The 20,175-nt window shown below is 49.8% G+C and overlaps 1 protein-coding gene across 1 annotated transcript in view; it reads right to left on the bottom strand.

Moving 5' to 3' along the window:
* Positions 1-486: 486 nt before the first annotated feature.
* The window catches only part of afdna (afadin, adherens junction formation factor a), a 137,757-nt gene continuing 118,068 nt past the window's right edge, over positions 487-20,175 (bottom strand). Inside the window, exons 30-36 of the mRNA XM_080550066.1 lie at positions 18,183-18,932; positions 17,673-17,990; positions 16,584-16,763; positions 10,903-11,037; positions 7,252-7,864; positions 2,697-2,784; positions 487-2,416 (exon numbers count right to left, since the gene is read on the bottom strand). Coding sequence (XP_080406192.1) covers positions 2,257-2,416; positions 2,697-2,784; positions 7,252-7,864; positions 10,903-11,037; positions 16,584-16,763; positions 17,673-17,990; positions 18,183-18,932 — 2,244 coding nt within the window. The 3' untranslated portion in view covers positions 487-2,256. The remainder of the gene's footprint in view (positions 2,417-2,696; positions 2,785-7,251; positions 7,865-10,902; positions 11,038-16,583; positions 16,764-17,672; positions 17,991-18,182; positions 18,933-20,175) is intronic.

The following is a 20,175-nucleotide window of genomic DNA, read 5'->3' as shown; positions in this document are numbered from 1 at the left end:
TGACTGGGTATCCTAAAAGACTGGATTGGCCGATAGGACATGGCAGTTCACTTTCTACTCCGTCTGTGCTAAGCTACCCAGATAACATGCATCGTTAAAGGTGGCGTTTCACCCAAAGAAATACATTCTTGCCTCCATCTCGCATAACGCGTCTTATTTTTGTTGGGGGGAAAAAACAACGCGTGCTGGACCATCGTCCACGCTACCTCTAGCCGTCTCCAAACCCTTTAAACCCAGCAGCAGGCGCTATAGCACCATAAACTTATTTTTAACTCTAACTATGTAGTTTTTTTTTTTCCCCCTCACACTATTAATAATTTTACCCATTAATAAATATACTATAGTCTCAAGATGAAATCATCATGGAATTGGTGTTATATTTGTTATTGATGAACCATTAACACCTTGTTTTAAGAATGTGTGAAATACATTGGTAATATTCTATAAATTATACAAAATGTACACAGCTTCAGGCGTTTTGTAAAATCTGTATTTATTAATGATTTACAAAAGGCTAACATGAAACCATTTAAATGATTCGAATTTGTAACCTAAAATGGGAAATGAATTAATGTGTATACGTCATTTCAGTTAACAGAGCAGAAACTGTTTTATGATGTCACCGTTGATGCATGGTAAAGATTCCATGTTCTCCTGAAAAACAATATTTACACAAGATGGAGTCACTCACACAAACATGAAGCAGTGGAGGAAGTGGTGCGGATAAGAGGTTAAGACCATAGATATTACATAGACTGGTTCACTATGGCGACCACGTAGGCGTACGTCAAAGCGGCCAATAAGGGATCTACTGTGTATATCTATGGTTAAGACTGGCGAGATTATGTACTTTCTGTAAATCATAATGTATACTTCCCAAATACTGCTTACTTAGAGTATAGGTCCCAAATGTATTCCATTTTTGTTCCAAGATTTCAACAGAATGCTTCTACGTTTTAAATAAACAAGTTCTGTGCAAGCACATTTACATCGGAAGGTTCAAATAAATACCTGCTATGAAAAGAAGGTTCTTTACTTTTTGATTTTTATTTGCATTTTTTAACCTGAAATTGAAGTCATTTTTCATCATCAACACAAGCTTCCATTTATCCTCATACTGGCAATGTAGTGTATACAACAGGTCAGATTCCACACAACTCTGCACTCTAAATTCAATTCAAACAAAGAAAATCAATACTAAAAAGTGGAAGGGGGGGAAATAGAAAATATAAAAAAACTGATAACTTCTCCATTGACAGTGAGAACCAACAGGAAGGAAGTTCGCTGTATCAATTTCCTACATCACGCTTGTATAAAATGTCCTGATCAATAAAGTTCTGAACCGTTTGTATCTGGAAGTGACACCAAATGTGAGAGACTGTCTGCTACTTGTGAGAAGTGATAATTCCGTCTGGAACGATAGAGATATTTACAGTGTGTGTGTGTATATGTGCACGCACTCAGGAAGGTCTCCATTAGGACCCAGTAAACCAGTTTATAAAGGTGGAAGTAAAGTCATAGAATCTTCCAGATCAAAAACGATAAACCCACATTCTATAATGGAATGAAGAACACAGTGTATGGCAAACCAGAATGGACAAAATTAATCTATTTCAATAAATCACTGAGTAGAGGAGGAAGTCGTTAACTAAAAGATTGGTCTGGTATATTCGCTTGGGCATTTATTTAAACAAGAAATTAAAAGTGTGGAAAATATGTAATGCAGATAGAGCATAAAATAACACAATAAAATATTCCACATTACAGTAAGCTATTAAAAAAAAAAAAAAAAAAAAAAATTTAAATGAGTGAAACCTTTTCTTCATCCCTAACCCAAGAACCATTTTACAAACAAAAATATATATCCCCCTTCATGTGGTTTTTCAAAATGTTGTCTTTCTTACTAGTATAATTAAAACATTTTTTTACAGTGCTTTATCATAATATATCTTTGATAGTTTAAGAGGGAAGAAGAAGTTAAGCCATAGGAGGTCGTCTCCTAGCAACGATACATTTAAATCGTACGGAACGGTCCAGGGTTCAATAAAAACAACACAAAAGTTAGAAGACCGTCAGAACCAATCACTCAGGTCAGGGGGTGGAGCTAGGTGCTCGGGCCGATGAGGGACCCTCCAGTCAGTCAGTCAGTCCAGTCTGTCAGTCCGGTCCAGTCAGTCAGTCTAGTCCGGTCCAGTCAGTCAGTCTAGTCCGGTCCAATAAGTCAGTCAGTCAGTCAGTCAGTCCGGTCCAGTTGTACTATTTCGTATTGAGTTCGTTCTCCAGCTCCATGAGTTTGCGCGAGGCCTTGACCTTGTTGGACACCTCCTTGCCCTGGGAGAAGAGGCGCTGGCGCTCCTTAAACGTCAGGCTCTCCGGGGGCGCTCCCGTTAACGTGTTCTCCTGCTCTGGACCACCACTGACACACAGACACAACAACACCGTCACGTCATATCTCTCTCTCTCTCTCTCTCTGTATATACAGTATATACACACACCCTATGAGTGCATGGATTTGATTCTATACAGCTTCAGATTCTCACAGTCCCTAGCTGAGAGAAAGAGACAAGAGAGCACTGTATGTCAGAGAGAGAGAGATAGATAGAAACAGAAATGAGAGATAGATAGAGAGAGAGCTAGATAGAGAGAGAGGGAGAAAGAGAGAAAGATGGATAGATAGAGAGAGAGGTGGTCCTCACCCTTTGGGCCACTTGTCTCTGGGGTCCTTGTAGACCTCTCCTGATCCTACAAGCCCTGCTGTGTTTCCAGTGTACGAATTAAATCCTGCTGTCACCATCGGCCGGGGAGATAAGAGCAAATTCATTAGTCAGCAACACAAGTTTACCATGGTAACCACAAGAACAACAGGTTAAACCCAGGACAACACAGGTTTACCATGGTAACCACAATGTCAACAGGTCAAATCCAGTACAACACAGGTTTACCACGGTAACCACGAGGTCAACAGGTCAAACCCAGTACAGTACATGTTGGTGAAAGAGCTGCTGGGTACTTAACATGCTCATCATAGCATTTTAGCTACAGCTTAACAACGTTTATTTATAACCCACTTTTAACAGCTAAATCTTCAGCGTATGAAGACCCTCCCACACAATACAAACGTACAACACACAACACTGTGACAATTGTCTCAATTATATAATAATAATAATAACAATAATAATAGTAGTAGGATAACGTGGCCCTGTCACAGTTCTATGCACAGCTGTACCCAGCAGCTCTCCAGCCATTCAACCTCTGTCATGTTGTGTTTCCACAGACCAAACCCAAGCCAGGGACGAGAGAAGCCAGGCGGCGTTAGAGCATCAGAGTGTTAGAGCGTCAGAGTTAAGAGCGTTTTCACAGCGGCGCGCCTTAAGCTACGGTCTGTGGAAGGAGGGGCGGAGTCAGAGGTGGAGGAGGGGGACCTGATCAGAGCCTCTAGGGCCGGGATGAGGTCGTAACCCCTGACCCCTGCAGTGACCTCCACCTCTGACCCACCTTACGTGTCTGTGTGTCTGTCTGTCTGTCGGCACCGAGACCGGTCTGGTCCGTCCGTCCGTCTGTCTCAGGGAACCAAGACTAACGACCAGAGAAGAACCAGGAGTCCTGGCATGTCTCCCTGGTAACCCGCCCAGAACTGTGGGCCTATAGGTCCGTCATCCAGACCAGCGTACCCCACAGCGGAGCAACATCCTGGGCCTGGGGGGGGGCTGGAGGTAGACATCAGAGGACGGTGGTGGGGGGGGCTCATCGTAATGCATGGAACGGAATGAGGAAGGGGTATCAATCAATCGAGAAAGATCTCGTCATGGTACTCTCTGGTCCATACCGTTCCAGGCATCACAAGGCCCCCGCCCCCCGCCTCCTCCTATTTCTGCCTCCCCTGCCGACCCCCCCCCCACCTCTGAGCAGTACGCCAGTGAAGGTATTGAGACGGAGCCTGTTGTGTTCCAACAGTGAGCCTGTGTGGAAGCCCAACCAGAGTCCAAATGCATGTTGGGTCCTAGGATCTGAGTTTGGAAATGAATGACGGCGGGGGGGGGGGAGGTCAGGGTCGGGTCAGAGGTCAGGGTCAGGGCAGACATGGACACTTGTATGTGAGAAGCGCGTCAGAACTTCTCACTGGCAGGGTCCAAACACACTCTGGAGGAGAACAGGACTACGAGACACTAAGGTTGATATTGATTGGTACACCAGGGGAGGCTGGCAGGGGTAGAAATCAGAGGAGGGGAGGTGGCTTCATTGTCATGCGCGGAATGGAGTGACGTGTGTTTGACACCCTTCCGTATTCCGTTCCGCGCGTTACAACAAGCTCCGTCCTCCGATTCCTCCTTCCGCCGGTCTCCCCTGTCCCTGAACCTCCGGCAACTTTGGTTACCACAGAACAGAGACCCTTCACGGGTGACCTCTGTCCTCTGAGAAGCCAAGCGTCAGCTTACAACTTTGGCTCCGGACGGACTTGAAGAATTCGTAGGAGAAGTCACGGCCGGGTCTTCCTGTTTGTACGTGCCATGAATAACGTTTTTCTTTCGATCGGAAGGGAGGCACGAATACCTCCGCGGCTCCCAGATATTCTGATGTTCTCCAAGATAAAGGAGAACAGGACGTGGGATTCTCATTGGCTACGACAGCCAGACTATTGAACTAATATTATTATGTTAATATCAACCAGATGACTATGAAATGGAATTGTATTATTATGTTGATTTAATTCATACAATCAGACAGAGGTCTCTCTCTCTCCTTTGGTTGTGGTCTTTAGATGTTTGGTCTTTTGGACATGTACCAGTCTGAGAAACAGAACAAAGGATATGTTATAATCAATAAATAATAATACTATAGGTTTCCTGTCAGAGAGCTGTGTTGCCCTGGTGTTTTCACCCTGCCAGTGATCCGTCATCCGTCACCTTGTATTCAGGTCAAAGGTCGGGAGGCCAGAGGTTCAGGTGATGATTGGCCACCTGAACCACCGCATGGCCTTCTGGGAGATTGAGTACGGGAGGGTAAGCAGTGGAAGACCATGTGACAGATGGACGGACGGAGTGCGACAGGTACAGCAGACAGACAGATGGACCACAGACACACAAAGCCAAAAGACAGACTGACAGACTGACAGACTGACAGACTGACAGGAAGGGTCAGACAGACGACAGTTTGTTGGTGGAGCTTCGTTGAACACAGGACCCTTTATGTTTCTTTACGTTTCATGAAACTAGACCATGTTGTCAACATGATTAAACTTAAACTGACTAACAAATCTACTAGACCAGGTCTGGTGGCCAGATGAAGGCTCCACCACTGCAGACAGACAGGCAGGCAGACAGACAGGCAGGCAGACAGACAGGAGTGAACACAAACATGAGCTTGGAGAGCAGAGCAGAGCAGGAGTAAAAAGTAGTAAAAAGCCATGGATGTTTAGCCGAATGGTGCGAGCATTCGTTAAGCGCAGGGATGAGTTTATACAGCGCAGGGATGCCTGCAGGGGGGGGTTGGGGCGGGCGGGCAGGGGGGGGAGGGGCTGGGTATTTGGTTGAAGTTGGATAAGGTTAGTGATTGGTTCCTCAGTTTGAGTGAGAAATGCAACACATCTCGGCCTGGACGGCCTCATTCATACTAGGGTTGGTGGGGGGGGTGTGGGGCAGGGGTGTGTGTAGGCGGGGAGGGGAGGGGTGTGTGTGCAGATGTTGCATGCAGGGACACATTCTGTCAGACAGTGTGCATCACTGGCGTCTGTTGTCCGTGGCTGTTTCCTAGGTGACGAGGCCTGACGATCATCCAGCAAAACCTCAAACGTCTTCTGATGTAGTGGACCCCGTCGAGAACTACATTTAGAACAGCTGTGCCTTTTTTATCTACTATTTTACCTACTATAAGAGTTCATTATAATTTAACCCGTCCTCCGATTTCTACCTCTAACAGCCTCCACTACGACCACTAGTTGGCCGTCTTGTAAATTAGCCTGCTTCCGACACAGAAAAACTGCAAAATAGCTTTATACTAGCTTATCCTGATGTGACTTTGAAAAAGTAAGGGTGGTAGAACGCACATATCTCGGAAAAGTCATGAAAGGAGGGTCCTGAAATTTGTTGGCAAATGTATGGAATCAGATCGAGTAACCATCGGACACTTTTGTTCTCACTTAAGACGTTTAAATTGATGAGCGCTAAATGTATCTTTACATTATATACTACGGTATAGAATCTTTGCTCAAGTCAATGCGCTCTCTCAGTGTTAGTCATTGGACAGTTTACAACCTGTATCCTGTGCATGTGAACAATAAACTTTGATTTGATTTGTGTACTAAACTTATGATAGTTTTATCTTTGGCCACTAGATGGCGCCACAGGCTGAAGCTACAGAAGTTGATGACAGTCAGTCCTCTTTACGTCAGAGAGGTTTGACCCTTCACCTCTGAAACAGCCACAGACAAGGATGACGCCACACTCAACAGATCTGTTCCCCTTCGCCAAGTGTGTGAGAGTGGAGAGAGTGGCTCATCTATGGGTCAGCGCGGTGGGAGTGCGTGTGAGTGTGTGTGTGTGTGTGTGTGAAGCCAGTGCCTCTTTCCCTAAAGCCAAGCCCACCACCATGAAGCATGGGCCTAGGGGCCGCGGGCGGGGCAGGGGGGCGGGGTGGGGGGTGACAGGCCACACCCCCCACAGCACAACCAGACACACATGGGCGGGCAGAGCGGCAACACCAACAGTACTATGATTGGACGGGATCTGGAGTGACAGCGGGGGAGGGTTTGATTGGTCGAATGACACTGTTCCTCGCTAGGAAGACGGTGATTGGAGGAATAATGAACGGGGGGGGGGGGGGGGCGGAGTCAGGAGGACAGGAAATTTGAACAAACAAACAAATAAACCAAAATAAAAACACGGAATCTGATTTGCTAAGAGGAGAGGAGAGGAAATAAAATAAAAAACTACAACACAAAACAACAAAAACACCAATTGATGAGGGGCGGGACAATCGAACAACTACTTTGATTGACAGCTACGGATCTAGTGGATTTCGAGACAGTGTGAGAGAAAGACAGAGAGAGAGAGAGAGAGAGAGAGAGAGAGATAGAAAGAGGGAAAACGGAAGCTAGAACACTTCACTACTGAAAAAATTAAAATAAACAAATAACACAATACAAAAAAAAACTAAAACATGAACGAGTAAATGAATAAATGAAAGAGTAATGGAGGTATGGAGGGGGAGCGCTCGGGGGGTCTCTCCTCTCCTCCTCCTCTCCTTCTCTACCTTTAGAGTTGGAAGACAGGATGAAGCTGGGTTTGGCGGGGGTGGGAGGGGCCTGCCCTGCTGTGGCCTTGGCAACAGTACTGTTGGCGTTGACAACAGGCGGCTGGAATGAGCTGGACAGGAAGTACCCATCCGAGACGGGGCGGGGCTTGCGCGCGGGGAGAGGCGGCTGCGGCTTGTACGCCGCAGGGGGCGGGAGGTCGCTGTACGACTTCCTGGTTGCCGAGAGCTTAACCTGACCTGATAGGCCGACGGAAGGCTCCTCCTCCTCCTCCTCATCATCATCATCAGCGTAGGAGACAAACTTGGCAGTGAACAGCGTGTCGGGGGAGACCACCTGCGTTTTGAGGTAGGAGGTGTTTCTCTGAGGGGGGGGCGGTGGGGGGTTAGTGGTGGAGGATGAGGAGGCGGGGGGGGTGGTGGAGGAGGAGGAGGAGGAGGGGGGGGGTGCGGGTGCAGGAGCGGGGGGGGGCTGGTAGTCCCGGGGGAGGGGGGGTCTGTACAGACCGGGGGGGCCGGGCTCGTCGGGCGTAAGCAGCTTGCGCTCGGCCTCGTCGTGGTGCTGGCGGCGCTGCGCCTCCAGACGCGTGTAGTACTCCTCCTCCTGCCTCCTCTACAGGGGGAAAGACCCGTTAGTGTGCCCTGCTCTCATTGGCCCACTGGCTCAGTGTACCCTGCTCTTATTGGCCCACTGGCTCAGTGTACCCTGCTCTCATTGGCTGACTGGCTCAGTGTACCCTGCTCTCATTGGCTGACTGCTCAGTGTGCCCTGCTCTCATTGGCCGACTGCTTTGTGTACCCTGCTCTCATTGGCTGACTGCTCAGTGTACCCTGCTCTCATTGGCTGGTTTCTTAGTGTGGTCTACTCTGATTAACTCTAAGCCTCCAGCCGTGTGTAGTACTCCTTCCTGTGTGTGTGTGTGTGTGTGTGTGGATAGAGAGATTTATCTGACTGCTGAAAGGCCTCACTGACTGGTTTACTAGCTCTGGCTCCTCTACCCAGACCCCAGGATTAGAGTGTGTGTGGTGGGGGGGGGGGGGGTATATGATGATAGGGTGGAGGTCAGATGGTGTGTGTATATGTGTGTGTGTGTGTGTGTTCTGGTGGGGTCTGGACAGACCACAGCGAGGGTGGGATAGGGACATTCCAGCAGCGCTCCAAAGCAATGCTGGGTGGAATGACAAAATGGCTCCCAACAAACAAAATCTGACACTGACAACAACGACAACAACAACAACACTCCCATGCTTTAGGGAGGGGGGAGGGGGCAGAGGGAGACATAACATACATAACACCAAGGAGGGGGGTCATGGACGACAGGGACGACATGCACTTGGACATCATCATCATCTTCATCATCATCATCATCATTGTCGTCATCATCGTCGTCTCCGGGCGTCAGATTAACAGTGGTCTGACTGAGGGTGACATCACCATGGCAACAACACAACTGGATGGGTCCCACAGTGAGGTGGTTATGTGATGTTGGTATGTCACACACACAGACGGGTGGGGGGGGAGGGGGCAGCAACAGCCAGACCACTGGTAATAACAACACCCAGACACACACACACACGCACGCTCACATGCACGCGCACACACACACACACACACACACACACACACACACACACACACACACACACCCCTGTGTAAACACCAGCTGGTCATCTACTCCAGAAGCCCAGTAAACACACCACCTTACATCATACTTCGCTGTGTAACACGCTACATACATCCCACACGCTACACACATCCAACACGTGTGGCTGGCCTCTCCCCAACCACACACAACGCGTCATCATTAAGATAAGACTAACTTCCTGTCTGGAGTCAGAACGTGTCATTCTAGGACATCATCTTTCTAGAATATTCTATGTTCTATAACAACAACAACAACAACACTGTTGAACAACTGAAGAACAGAACAAACTGAAGATTCCGTTAAATGATGTGTAATCATTCTAGAATGTGTAATTATTCTAGAATGTGTAATTATTCTAGAATGATTAGAAGGTGTGAGTGTTGTCATCCTGCTGGTGGGCTGTTTGGGCTAGTTGGCTAGCTGCTGTCAGCTCCTGAGGTAAACGCCACTTAGCTGCGTTTCCATCCCGGAGGTAACGCTGTGATTACAGCCCGGCTGAGACGGTCTGATCCCCCCTCACACAGAGAGGCTAGCCTGACTGGCAACAACATCAATCTAGCCTGTATGGCCAACAACAGCCTGACTGGCAACAACATCAAAGGCTGCAGAAGCCCCCCTCCCTCTGGCCCAGTGACACCCCAGGCCCACACACTGCACAGAGAACGCCACAGCCAGACGCCTACAGCAAGACTCCTACACCAAGACTCCCACAGCAAGACTCCCACAACAAGACTCCTACAACAAGACTCCCACAACAAGACTCCTACAACAAGACTCCCACAACAAGACTCCCACAACAAGACTCCCACAACAAGACTCCTACAACAAGACTCCTACAACAAGACTCCCACAACAAGACTCCTACAACAAGACTCCTACAACAAGACTCTGACAACAAGACTCCTACAACAAGACTCCCACAACAAGACTCCCACAACAAGACTCCTACAACAAGACTCCTACAACAAGACTCCTACAACAAGACTCCTACAACAAGACTCCCACAACAAGACTCCTACAACAAGACTCCGACAACAAGACTCCTACAACAAGACTCCTACAACAAGACTCCTACAACAAGACTCCTACAACAAGACTCCTACAACAAGACTCCTACAACAAGACTCCTACAACAAGACTCCCACAACAAGACTCCCACAACAAGACTCCTACAACAAGACTCCTACAACAAGACTCCTACAACAAGACTCCTACAACAAGACTCCCACAACAAGACTCCTACAACAAGACTCCTACAACAAGACTCCCACAACAAGACTCCTACAACAAGACTCCTACAACAAGACTCCCACAACAAGACTCCTACAACAAGACTCCCACAACAAGACTCCTACAACAAGACTCCTACAACAAGACTCCTACAACAAGACTCCTACAACAAGACTCCTACAACAAGACTCCTACAACAAGACTCCTACAACAAGACTCCCACAACAAGACTCCCACAACAAGACTCCTACAACAAGACTCCTACAACAAGACTCCTACAACAAGACTCCTACAACAAGACTCCTACAACAAGACTCCTACAACAAGACTCCCACAACAAGACTCCTACAACAAGACTCCCACAACAAGACTCCCACAACAAGACTCCCACAACAAGACTCCCACAACAAGACTCCTACAACAAGACTCCTACAACAAGACTCCTACAACAACACGCTGGCTTCCATCTCAGGCTGTCACTCTCGACCGTCACTTACTAACCGGCCCGTTCACAGGAACACCGCCGTGTTCAACAGCGCATGCGTGTTCCTGAAACAGGAAATAGCCCAGAACAGCGTGTGTTTCTGAAACAGGAAACGGCTGAGTTCCGCCTGGCATCATATTCCTCCACCTCCAGTCAGAACATCCTGAGACTCCAACCAAGGAGATTCGTTCTCTGTCGTAACCGAACTTCTCAAACCCAACTAGACTTTAACCAGCTGTTCTGCCCTGGCTGGTCGGCCTGGGGGGGGGGGGGGGGGGGGCAAGGGGGTACCTTCTCGTCCGTCTCCCTCCGGGCCCTCTCCTCCTCCCTCCATCTCCTCTCCTCCTCCTGCTTGGCCCGGTCCTCTGCCTCTCGCTTGCGGATCTCCTCCAGCTGCTGCTTACGCCGACGCTCCTCGTCCTGCAACTACACACACACGCGCACACAGGCACGCACACACAGACAGATAAACACACACGCACAGGCGCACACACGGACAGACAGATGCAGAAGCACACGCACGCACACACACGGACACACACACGCACACGTATGTATGCACACACACGCACACACACACAGAAACAAGATGTTTAGCACCACACATACGACCCAGAACCTCCCTCCTGTACACATGCTGGGAGTTCCTGCTTCAACATGGAGGTGTGAAACATGCTGCTACTGACACCTGACTGTGATGTGGGAAACATAGTCCAGCCTAAACCCAGGCTAACTGAGCGTCTACAACCCGACTAAACCCAGGCTAACTGAGGGTCTAGAACCAGACTAAACCCAGGCTAACTCAGGGCTCGGATCATGAAAGAGGAGAGACAGACAGAGAGACAGACAGGCAGAGGGACAGACAGAGAGACAGGCAGACACAGGCAGAGAGACAGGCAGAGAGACAGACAGAGAGACAGACAGAGAGACAGACAGACAGACAGAGAGACAGAGAGACAGACAGGTAGACAAAGAGACAGGCAGAGAGACAGGCAGAGAGACAGACAGAGAGACAGACAGAGAGACAGACAGACAGACAGAGAGACAGAGAGACAGACAGGTAGACAAAGAGACAGGCAGAGAGACAGGCAGAGAGACAGACAGAGAGACAGACAGAGAGACCGGCAGAGAGACAGACAGAGACAGACAGACAGACAGGCAGGCAGACAGACAGGCATCGGAGTGACAGACAGCTGGACATGCAGATGAAGGAGCAGGAGAATGTTGTGCACCACCCAACCAACCCACCAACCAACTAACCATCCAACCCACCATCTAACCATCCAACCCACCAACCAGAGGGCCTGGTGGTCATTTCCACCCCAACACTAGAAGTCAAACACCATATAAACACACACACTGATCAACACACGGACACATGGACACCTCCTTCTCCACACTGACCAGACATACCTCCCCAGAGCAGAGGAGAGCCATGCCATGCAGGCTGAGCAGCGAGCCACAGTGGTCTCTCTCACACACACACACACGCACGCACACAAGCACACACGCGCACACACACACACGCACGCACACAAGCACACACGCGCGCACACACACTCACACACACACACACACACACACACACACACACACACAGCTGGAAGAGAGGAACGGGTGTACAGATGGACACACACACCACAGCACCATGATGAGCCCTCATGCGAGTAGCGTCTGTTGGGGCGGGGAGGGAGGGCCTGAACCATGCATGGACCCCCCCGAAACAACAGCTGCAACAGCGCAACTTATCTTATTTTATTTTAATGTATTATCATTGTTTATATTATTGTTATCCTCATTGTTGTTTTAACATGGGTCTCTGGGGAGGCGATATGGGTTATTATCTTTACTGAGCCTGGACCAATGACGTTGTCTGGCTCTCTGGCCTTGACCAATAACGTTGTCTGGCTCTCTGGCCTTGACCAATGACGTTGTCTGGCTCTCTGGCCTTGACCAATGACATTGCCTGGCTATCTGGTCTTGGGTTTGCCAGAGGTTAGACCAGGGGAGGCTGGTGGAGGTAGAAATCGGAGGACGGGCTCATTATAATGTGTGGAAACTGGAATGAAAGGTGTTTGATACTGTCCTTCATTCCATTCCATGTGTTACAATGAGGCCCGTCCTCCGATTTCTACCTCCGCTGGCCTCCCCTGGATTTGACACTGTTCAATGTTCCCACGTCCACACTCACGTACTACTCAGTGCGCATGGCCAGGCCCATACATCACTTCACACTAAGTAGTACACAAGTATGTACATGTTGGGACTGCTCCGCCAGCAGAAGTGTTCCAGTGGGGACAGACAAACGGACAGGCCCGCTTTCCTCATCCAGGATGGGCGTCTCGTGACTGGCTACTTTCAGGCCAAACATGACCCAAACCCCGCCCACCGAACAACAACAACCCCCCCCCCCCCCACACACACACACACACACACACACAAGACGAGAGCAGAGCCCCCCAGGCCAGATGAGGGGGGGGGGGGGTGGTCGAGAATGAACGAACGAACAGGAAACAGGAAACACAGGTGGAGCCCAGAGACAGGAAGAAGAAGTGGAGTAGGAGGAAGTAAAAGAAGTCTATAACGTACCAAGTCTAGAACAGAGATTGCTGGGACAGCAGTCTGCTGCTGGAGGGGACAAGAAGAAACCAAATAGAGGAGAAGAAAACCAAGTAGGAGGAGAGAGGGAGGAAGAGGAGAGTGGGAGGAGGAGGAGAGAGGGAGGAAGAGGAGAGGGAGGAGGAGGAGAGAGGGGGGAGGAAGAGGAGAGAGGGGGGAGGAAGAGGAGAGAGGAGGATAGAGGAGGAGGAGGAAGAGGAGGAGAGAGGGAGGAGGAGGAAGAGGAGGAAGAGAGGGGGAGGAGTAAATAAAAAAGGAAGGAGGGAGGGAGGGAAGAGAAGATAAAAGTGAAAACATTTCTGGGGGCTTGAGAGGATGTCAGTCTGTAACATTCCTCTCCAGTAAGGCTCTGGTCAACACACCACCAACGCTGCCCTCTCATTGGCTGGCTCGCAGGCGTGGCGCTGGGATTGGGAGGGAGGATTTTCCACTACCGTGCCGTACCGCGTGAGCCCGGTTTGTTTTGCTTTCTCCACTGCCAGCCGAGCCGGGCCGAGCCGGGCCGTTTTAGCTACCCTTCCTGACTAGGAACTACTAGGAGCGATAGGTACTTTTGTGCCATGCCGTGTGTGACGTGACACTGCAGACCGTTGATTGGTCAATGGAAATCTTTTTTTCTTTTAAAAAAATCATTTTTAAATACCACAACAGATTTCACTCTCGGAAAATGTCACTTACTGTTTCTGTTATATGTTCTACTTATTAATAAAGATTTGAAAAATTATGATAACCATCTTATTATCTTAGTTTAATGTCATTTCAATGCATCATATAACTTTTATTTACAACAAGCATAACAAAAAATCGCTATTATGGTGATGTGCTGTGCCTATGCTAGACATGCATTTTCTGTGTGTGTGCACTGCGTTTATATCACAAAATGTAAGTAAAAGTAATCTAGCTAAGTAAGTAATCTAGCTAACTATGATTGGAAACGAAGTACTATCCAGTTAGAATTATAGAAGATCTAGTTGTGTTTTCCTGCTGGTCTCGCTGCCTGGGTTTGAACAGACTTTGGGATCAACTACAACGTCTCCATAGGCTACATTAGAACTTCGCATCCTCTGAAAAAAAAATGGTGTGATGTAAGGATCTTTTAACTTCGCAAACAATAGCAGCATTTAAATAGTTTAGTTTATGTTCAACTGGAAAAGGTAGTGAGCACAGGATTTCATGTTTTGACTCTGCTGGGAGTTTGTTAAAAATGCCTTTAAAAAAAGCCTTTCCACCTGTAGGTATATATATATATCTGCCATATATCATACCTCCACTATGATTGCAAATTAAGTAGTGTCCAGTTGTGGAATTATATTTAGCAGTAGCGACATTGGGGCAGTTCTTATGCGCTCTGCCCTGCTGGTTGCACGATGCAGGACAGCTGTGATACGGCTCATATGTGTGAAAGGGGCTTATCTAACGTTACATGTTTTAAGGCTGATCTGCGCATGATAGTGCTACATTTTGACATAATTCTTATCGCATTTCCCCCCATTGAGCTGTATAGCGGCACTTATTAAAGTGAAGTGCTCTTATGACACTTAACTCCTCCTACTGTCCCGACTCACTCGAGTCGCTCCAGGTCTGTTGTGTATAATGGAGAAGCGTTTCTGAAAGTACGATACGGGTAGGATACAAATGCGTGCCGTACCGAGCCGTACCGGTCTGGTCAATGGAAAAGCGTCATAAGACAGTCAGACAGCCAAGGGCTTTGACCCCCCTCTGAGAGAGATGCCTCACACTGGAGCTGTGATTGGTACTACGTTAAGACCGCTTCCTGGATCCATTGTCTGGGCGGAGGAGGGAGCCGCTGTCGTAGGACCGGCGTCCCTGATGAGCACTTACACGACGCACGCAGGGCGGGCCTAGAGCGAAACGGAAACATCTGGAATAAAATGATGCGTTCTTCATCTCATTCAGGGAACTCCAGGAGATCTCCACTGACTTTTGGGGTATTTTATTTGATTTAGGATAGGATATAACTTTTTTCTTTTTAATTGCCGAATCCAGGATAACCAATCACCAATCATGGATTCCCATAATGACATCATGTTGTTGAGCGAAATGAACCAATCACAACCGGCCATACTAGGGTAATGTTTCCATGGCGGTGATGTGCCACAAGCACTAGCGGCGGTGCTTGGCCCCCGGACATCCTGCCCCCGCCCCCCTTTCACCTCAGCAGCCAATCAGGAGCCAGCAGCTCAGCTTAGCATGGCGAAGCGATGGCGTAAGCATGTCGGCAGGTGCACAGAGAAGCAGCATTCCTAACAGAGTTCCTCAGGGGGGAATTCCCACTACATCCTGTCTTTAACTGCCTCATAAGTCTAGTTCCCTTCCCAGCCTTCCCAGTTTTTCCACTGTACGATAACTTCCTCTGTCTCACCCTTGCTTCCAACCTAAAGAACGCCTGGTCCCAGATCTGTGCTTTAGAGAACTCCCCTCTAAAGACCTCTTCATCCCCACTAACCCCCAGTACAGTTTCTCTACTGTAAATGTATATATCTTTTTTTAAAGCATTGCGACTGCCAATGGCCCCTGGTCCTAGCATAGATTACTTGTTCTTACGATGACTGATGGGTAGATGATTCCCTAACTTAGACAAATGTATTTGTTGTAAGTCGCTTTGGATAAAGGAGTCTGCTAAATGTCTAAAATATAAATTTAATGTACAGTAACTCCTGCATCTGTCGTTAAAACTTAAGACTCAAACGCATCCAGGTCCATGACTAGCCTATCGAAACTCCAAGGGTTTCTACGGGTCTATCTGCTTAGTCAGATGTTCACTGATATCAGATTGTTAATAACAGGTGTTCTGTAAGAACCTTTAACCTTCCAGAGGAACATCCTAACGCAGCCTTCTCTCCTACAGCCGTACCTGTGACGCTCTTCTCAGCCTCCACCCACCTCCCTCCCCCACATAGCCTTACTATGCACTCTACCATTGTTGAAGTCTGCTGACCCCCCCTCCCCCAGCCCTACACCCCCTCCCCTTTCCTCACCCGTGCTCTCTTCTCAGTCTCACGCCCCCTCCAATCGTCCTGCCTCCCCCCAGCCATACAAAACCCCGCCCTACACCCCCTCCCCCTCACCCATGCTCTCTTCTCAGCCCTACCCCTCCAATCCTCCCGCCGCCCCCCAGCCCTACCCCCCCCACCCCAGCCCTACCCCCCCCACCCCAGCCCTACCCACCCCCCCACCCGCCAGCCCTACACCCCCTCCCCCTCTCCTCACCCATGCTCTCTTCTCAGCCCTACCCCTCCAATCCTCCCGCCGCCCCCCAGCCCTACCCCCCCCACCCCAGCCCTACCCACCCCCCCACCCGCCAGCCCTACACCCCCTCCCCCTCTCCTCACCCGTGCTCTCTTCTCAGCCTCCAGTCTCTGCATGATCATCATGGTGTCCACATCTTCGTCATCCTCCTCCTCCTCGTCTTCGTCGCTCTGCTTGGACTCCTGCAGCCTCTTCTGGAACTGCCACTCCAGCATCAGCTTCCTGAGGCGGTCGCTCTCCTCCGCCGTGCGCTCGGGCTTGGACTGGAACAACAAGACTGTGTTAGCCTGCCGAACTAAAGCTTCCTTCTCCTCAGCACAGGAGCTTGAACCCTCCACTTCTGAGGCCAGTTTGTCAGAACATCTAGTCGAGGCCAGAACATCTAGTCCAGGTGTCAGAACATCTAGTCCAGGTCAAACCGAGCCTGTATCGTCTGACCTCACCAACTGCCAAAGGATTCTGGAACGCTCACCACCCCAGAGAGCCAAGTGTTCTATGTGGTGTTAACCTAGCAACAACACGCTGATTGGCTACACAATGAAGCCATCATAATAAGCATTTTTGGTGAATAAAGTCACCCATGGCACTCTAGAATGTTTACACTGTGGGCGACTTTCTTCACCCTCTGCACTAACCTAGAGTTAACCCTGCAGCCCTGTTTAGACTCCCTTCCTTTGTTTACATATTTCAGCCAAACATCATGTAAACACCAAGGCTGCGTTCGTAAATTTGCTCAGAGAGCGCCGGAGCGCGCACTGGGTTCAATAGAGGGACCAAGTAATTTGATTGGACAAGAGGCATTCCATGAGTGCTGATCAGATTTCCAGAGCGTATTTACGAACGCAGCCCTAAACATAAACACCTTGGTAACGGCAGACCATGTGGTTCCATAGGGACTATGTTCTACCTGTCTGGAGGTTCCATAGGGACTAGGTTCTAAGTGTCTGGAGGTTCTATAGGGACTAGGTTCAGGGTGGTCCATTTGGATCTAGACTGAATGTCCTGGAGGATCTAGTGCCAGCATTAACCAGGGTAGTCATTAATAACTATGCAAAGACCTGATCATTCCTAAACCTGCAAATATCAGGTCGTTCCTAACCCTAAACCTCTAGATAAAGTGCGACCCTGAAAGGTCTACCCTACCTTCCAGACAGTTATCCACAGTACCCTACCTGGAGGTCCTGTATCTCCTTGTCCAGAAGGTCGACGATGTGAAGCTGCTGCTGCTTCTCCAGCTTCTCGCGGGCGTCCCTCTTCCAGGGGTCAGGTGAGAGGCTGTCGCTGGACGACAGCTCCTCCTTGCTGATGGTGATGTACTGGAGGTCCCGCCTCTCGATGGTCCTCGGCTGCTGCTGGGGGAGGAGCTCCCGGATCACCGTGTCGTGGGAGGGCGGGGCCGGGGGTGGGGCCCGCGGCAGGGTGGACAGCTTCTCAGGCCTGGGGGGGAGGGGCTGCTGCTGTGGCTGGGTGGGCGGCAGGTAGGGCTGGGGCTGCGGGGGGTGATAAGGTTGAGGCTGGGGGGGGTGGTAAGGCTGAGGCTGGGGGGGCGGCAGGTAGGGCTGGGGCTGGGGGGGCATCATGGCCATGGGGGGCAGGGCTGGGGGAGGGGGCTGGTGCTGGGGGGCGGAGGAGGAAGGGGGGTGCGGCTGGTTGTTGTGCGGGGCGGGCACGCCGGAGCCGGAGGAGGTGGAGGGGTTGCGTATCTGGCCCAGCTTCCTCTCCTGCTCCCGCCTCTTCCTGTCCCTCTCGTCCTCCAGCCGGGCCTTCTCCTTCTCGTACCAGCGCTGCTGCTCCTCGCGCTTCTTACGGTCCGCCGCCGCCTGCTGCTGTTGCCCCTGCTGTTGCCCCGCCGACGGAGGGGGGGGCAGGGGGAGGTCAGGCTGGGGCTCGAACTCCTGATAGTGAGCAGGGGGAGGCGGAGGCGGGGGAGGCGGGAGGTCGGTGCGGCTGGGCTGGGGGGCCACGGGGCCCTGGGGCCCTGGGGCGTTGGGCGTCTTCCAACGACCCGGGCCGCTCTTGTGGTTCCCCGGGGCCTTGCTGGAGGAGCCGGAGGAGTAGTTGAGGTGCTCCTGGCTGGAGGTGGACGACTCCACGGAGGAGGACACCTGGTGGTGGTTACCCCAGTGCTCCCCGCTGCCGCCCCGCACGTAGTCCGCCTCCCTCTGCTGGTACTCGGCCTCTCTCTGGTACTCGGCCTCCCTCTGGTACTCGGCCTCCCTCTGGTACTCGGCCTCCCTCTGCTGGTATTCGGCCTCTCTCTGCTGGTACTCGGCCTCCCTCTGGTACTCTGCCTCCCTCTGGTACTCGGCTTCCCTCTGGTACTCGGCTTCCCTCTGATGTTGGAGGTGGACCAGGTCTTCTGGGCGAAGAGCCCCAGGTGGGGGGTAACCCCCAGGGAGATCACACAGCTCCTCCTGAGAATGGGCCACACGCTGAGGGAGGGAGAGGTGATCAGAGGGAGGGAAGGAGGAAGGGAGAGGAGGTCAGAGGGCGAAAGAGATGGTCAGAGAGAGTACTTTTATTTGTATAGCACTTTTCCTGCAAACGTTGCAGCTCAAAGTGCTTTAATAGCATAGTAGCATCATAACATTGTAGCGCACTAGCGTCATAGCATCCTAGCATCATAATATCATAACATCGTAGCGCCATAGCACAGATCTCAGATTTGTGATGTTGAGGGGACCCTCTTAGGGGCCATGGAGGTGAAATGTGGGGTGCCCCAGGGGTCCATTCTGGGTCCATTACGGTTTCTGATTTATGTCAATGACATGCCGGCAGTTGTAAGGTGCAAACTTTTGCTATATGCAGATGATTCAGTTCTTCTCTACTTGAATTGGTAAGCGAGTGGTTAATTGACAATAAGCTGTCATTACATCTTGGTAAAACCAAATCTATTTTATTTGGGTCAAATAAGTTTTAAAAAGTTGATAGGATCAGAGTAACTTCTGCAGGAGATGTCTAAGATCAAGTGTTACTTATCTTGGAGAAATACTGGACCAATCTCTTTGAGGTGTCTTAATTGCAGAAATAGTTCTTGCAAAGAGTGCAAACAAGCTTAAGTTTCTGTACTGGAAAACAAGGGAGTTTGACACAAGAATTAAAAGGTTGCTTGTATCTGCACTCATACAGTGTCATTTCGACTACTCATGTTCAGCCTGGTTTAGTGGTCTGTCAGCCAAGCTAAAACATAAGTTACAGGTAATGCAAAATAACAACCATCTGTTAAATGTTGAACGCTCCCTCCAGAACCCATATTGGAGTACCTGAATTTAGAGCAGTCAACATGTTTCCAGTAGAGCAGTGTGTCGAACAGCTCAAGCTGAAACTTATGTTCAGGGTCATAAATGGGACTGCCCCAGGTTGCCTGAGCAGTCAAGTTGGGATGGTTCACTCCTGGCATGAGCATAATACTAGAGCCAGTGTACGCTCTTGCACAGTGGCTAGGGTGAACAGCACTGCCGCTCAGAGCTCTTTTTATTCAGTTTTTTTTATTATGGAACAGTCTCCCTCTGATAGTTAAGGTAGCACCATCTCTAAATGTTTTTACTGGTCAGGTCATGGTACATCTCTGGAATAAAGTTTTCCACAAGCATTAGGCTTTGATTTTACAACTATACAATGCATACAACTAGCCTTACATGCTTACACGCATAGTCATACACACTCCTACCCATA

The sequence above is a fragment of the Nansenia antarctica genome (genome assembly GCF_963989245.1).
Source record: "Nansenia antarctica genome assembly, chromosome: 1".
NCBI classification, from domain to species: domain Eukaryota; kingdom Metazoa; phylum Chordata; class Actinopteri; order Argentiniformes; family Microstomatidae; genus Nansenia; species Nansenia antarctica.
This window is presented reverse-complemented; position numbering and strand designations above follow the sequence as displayed.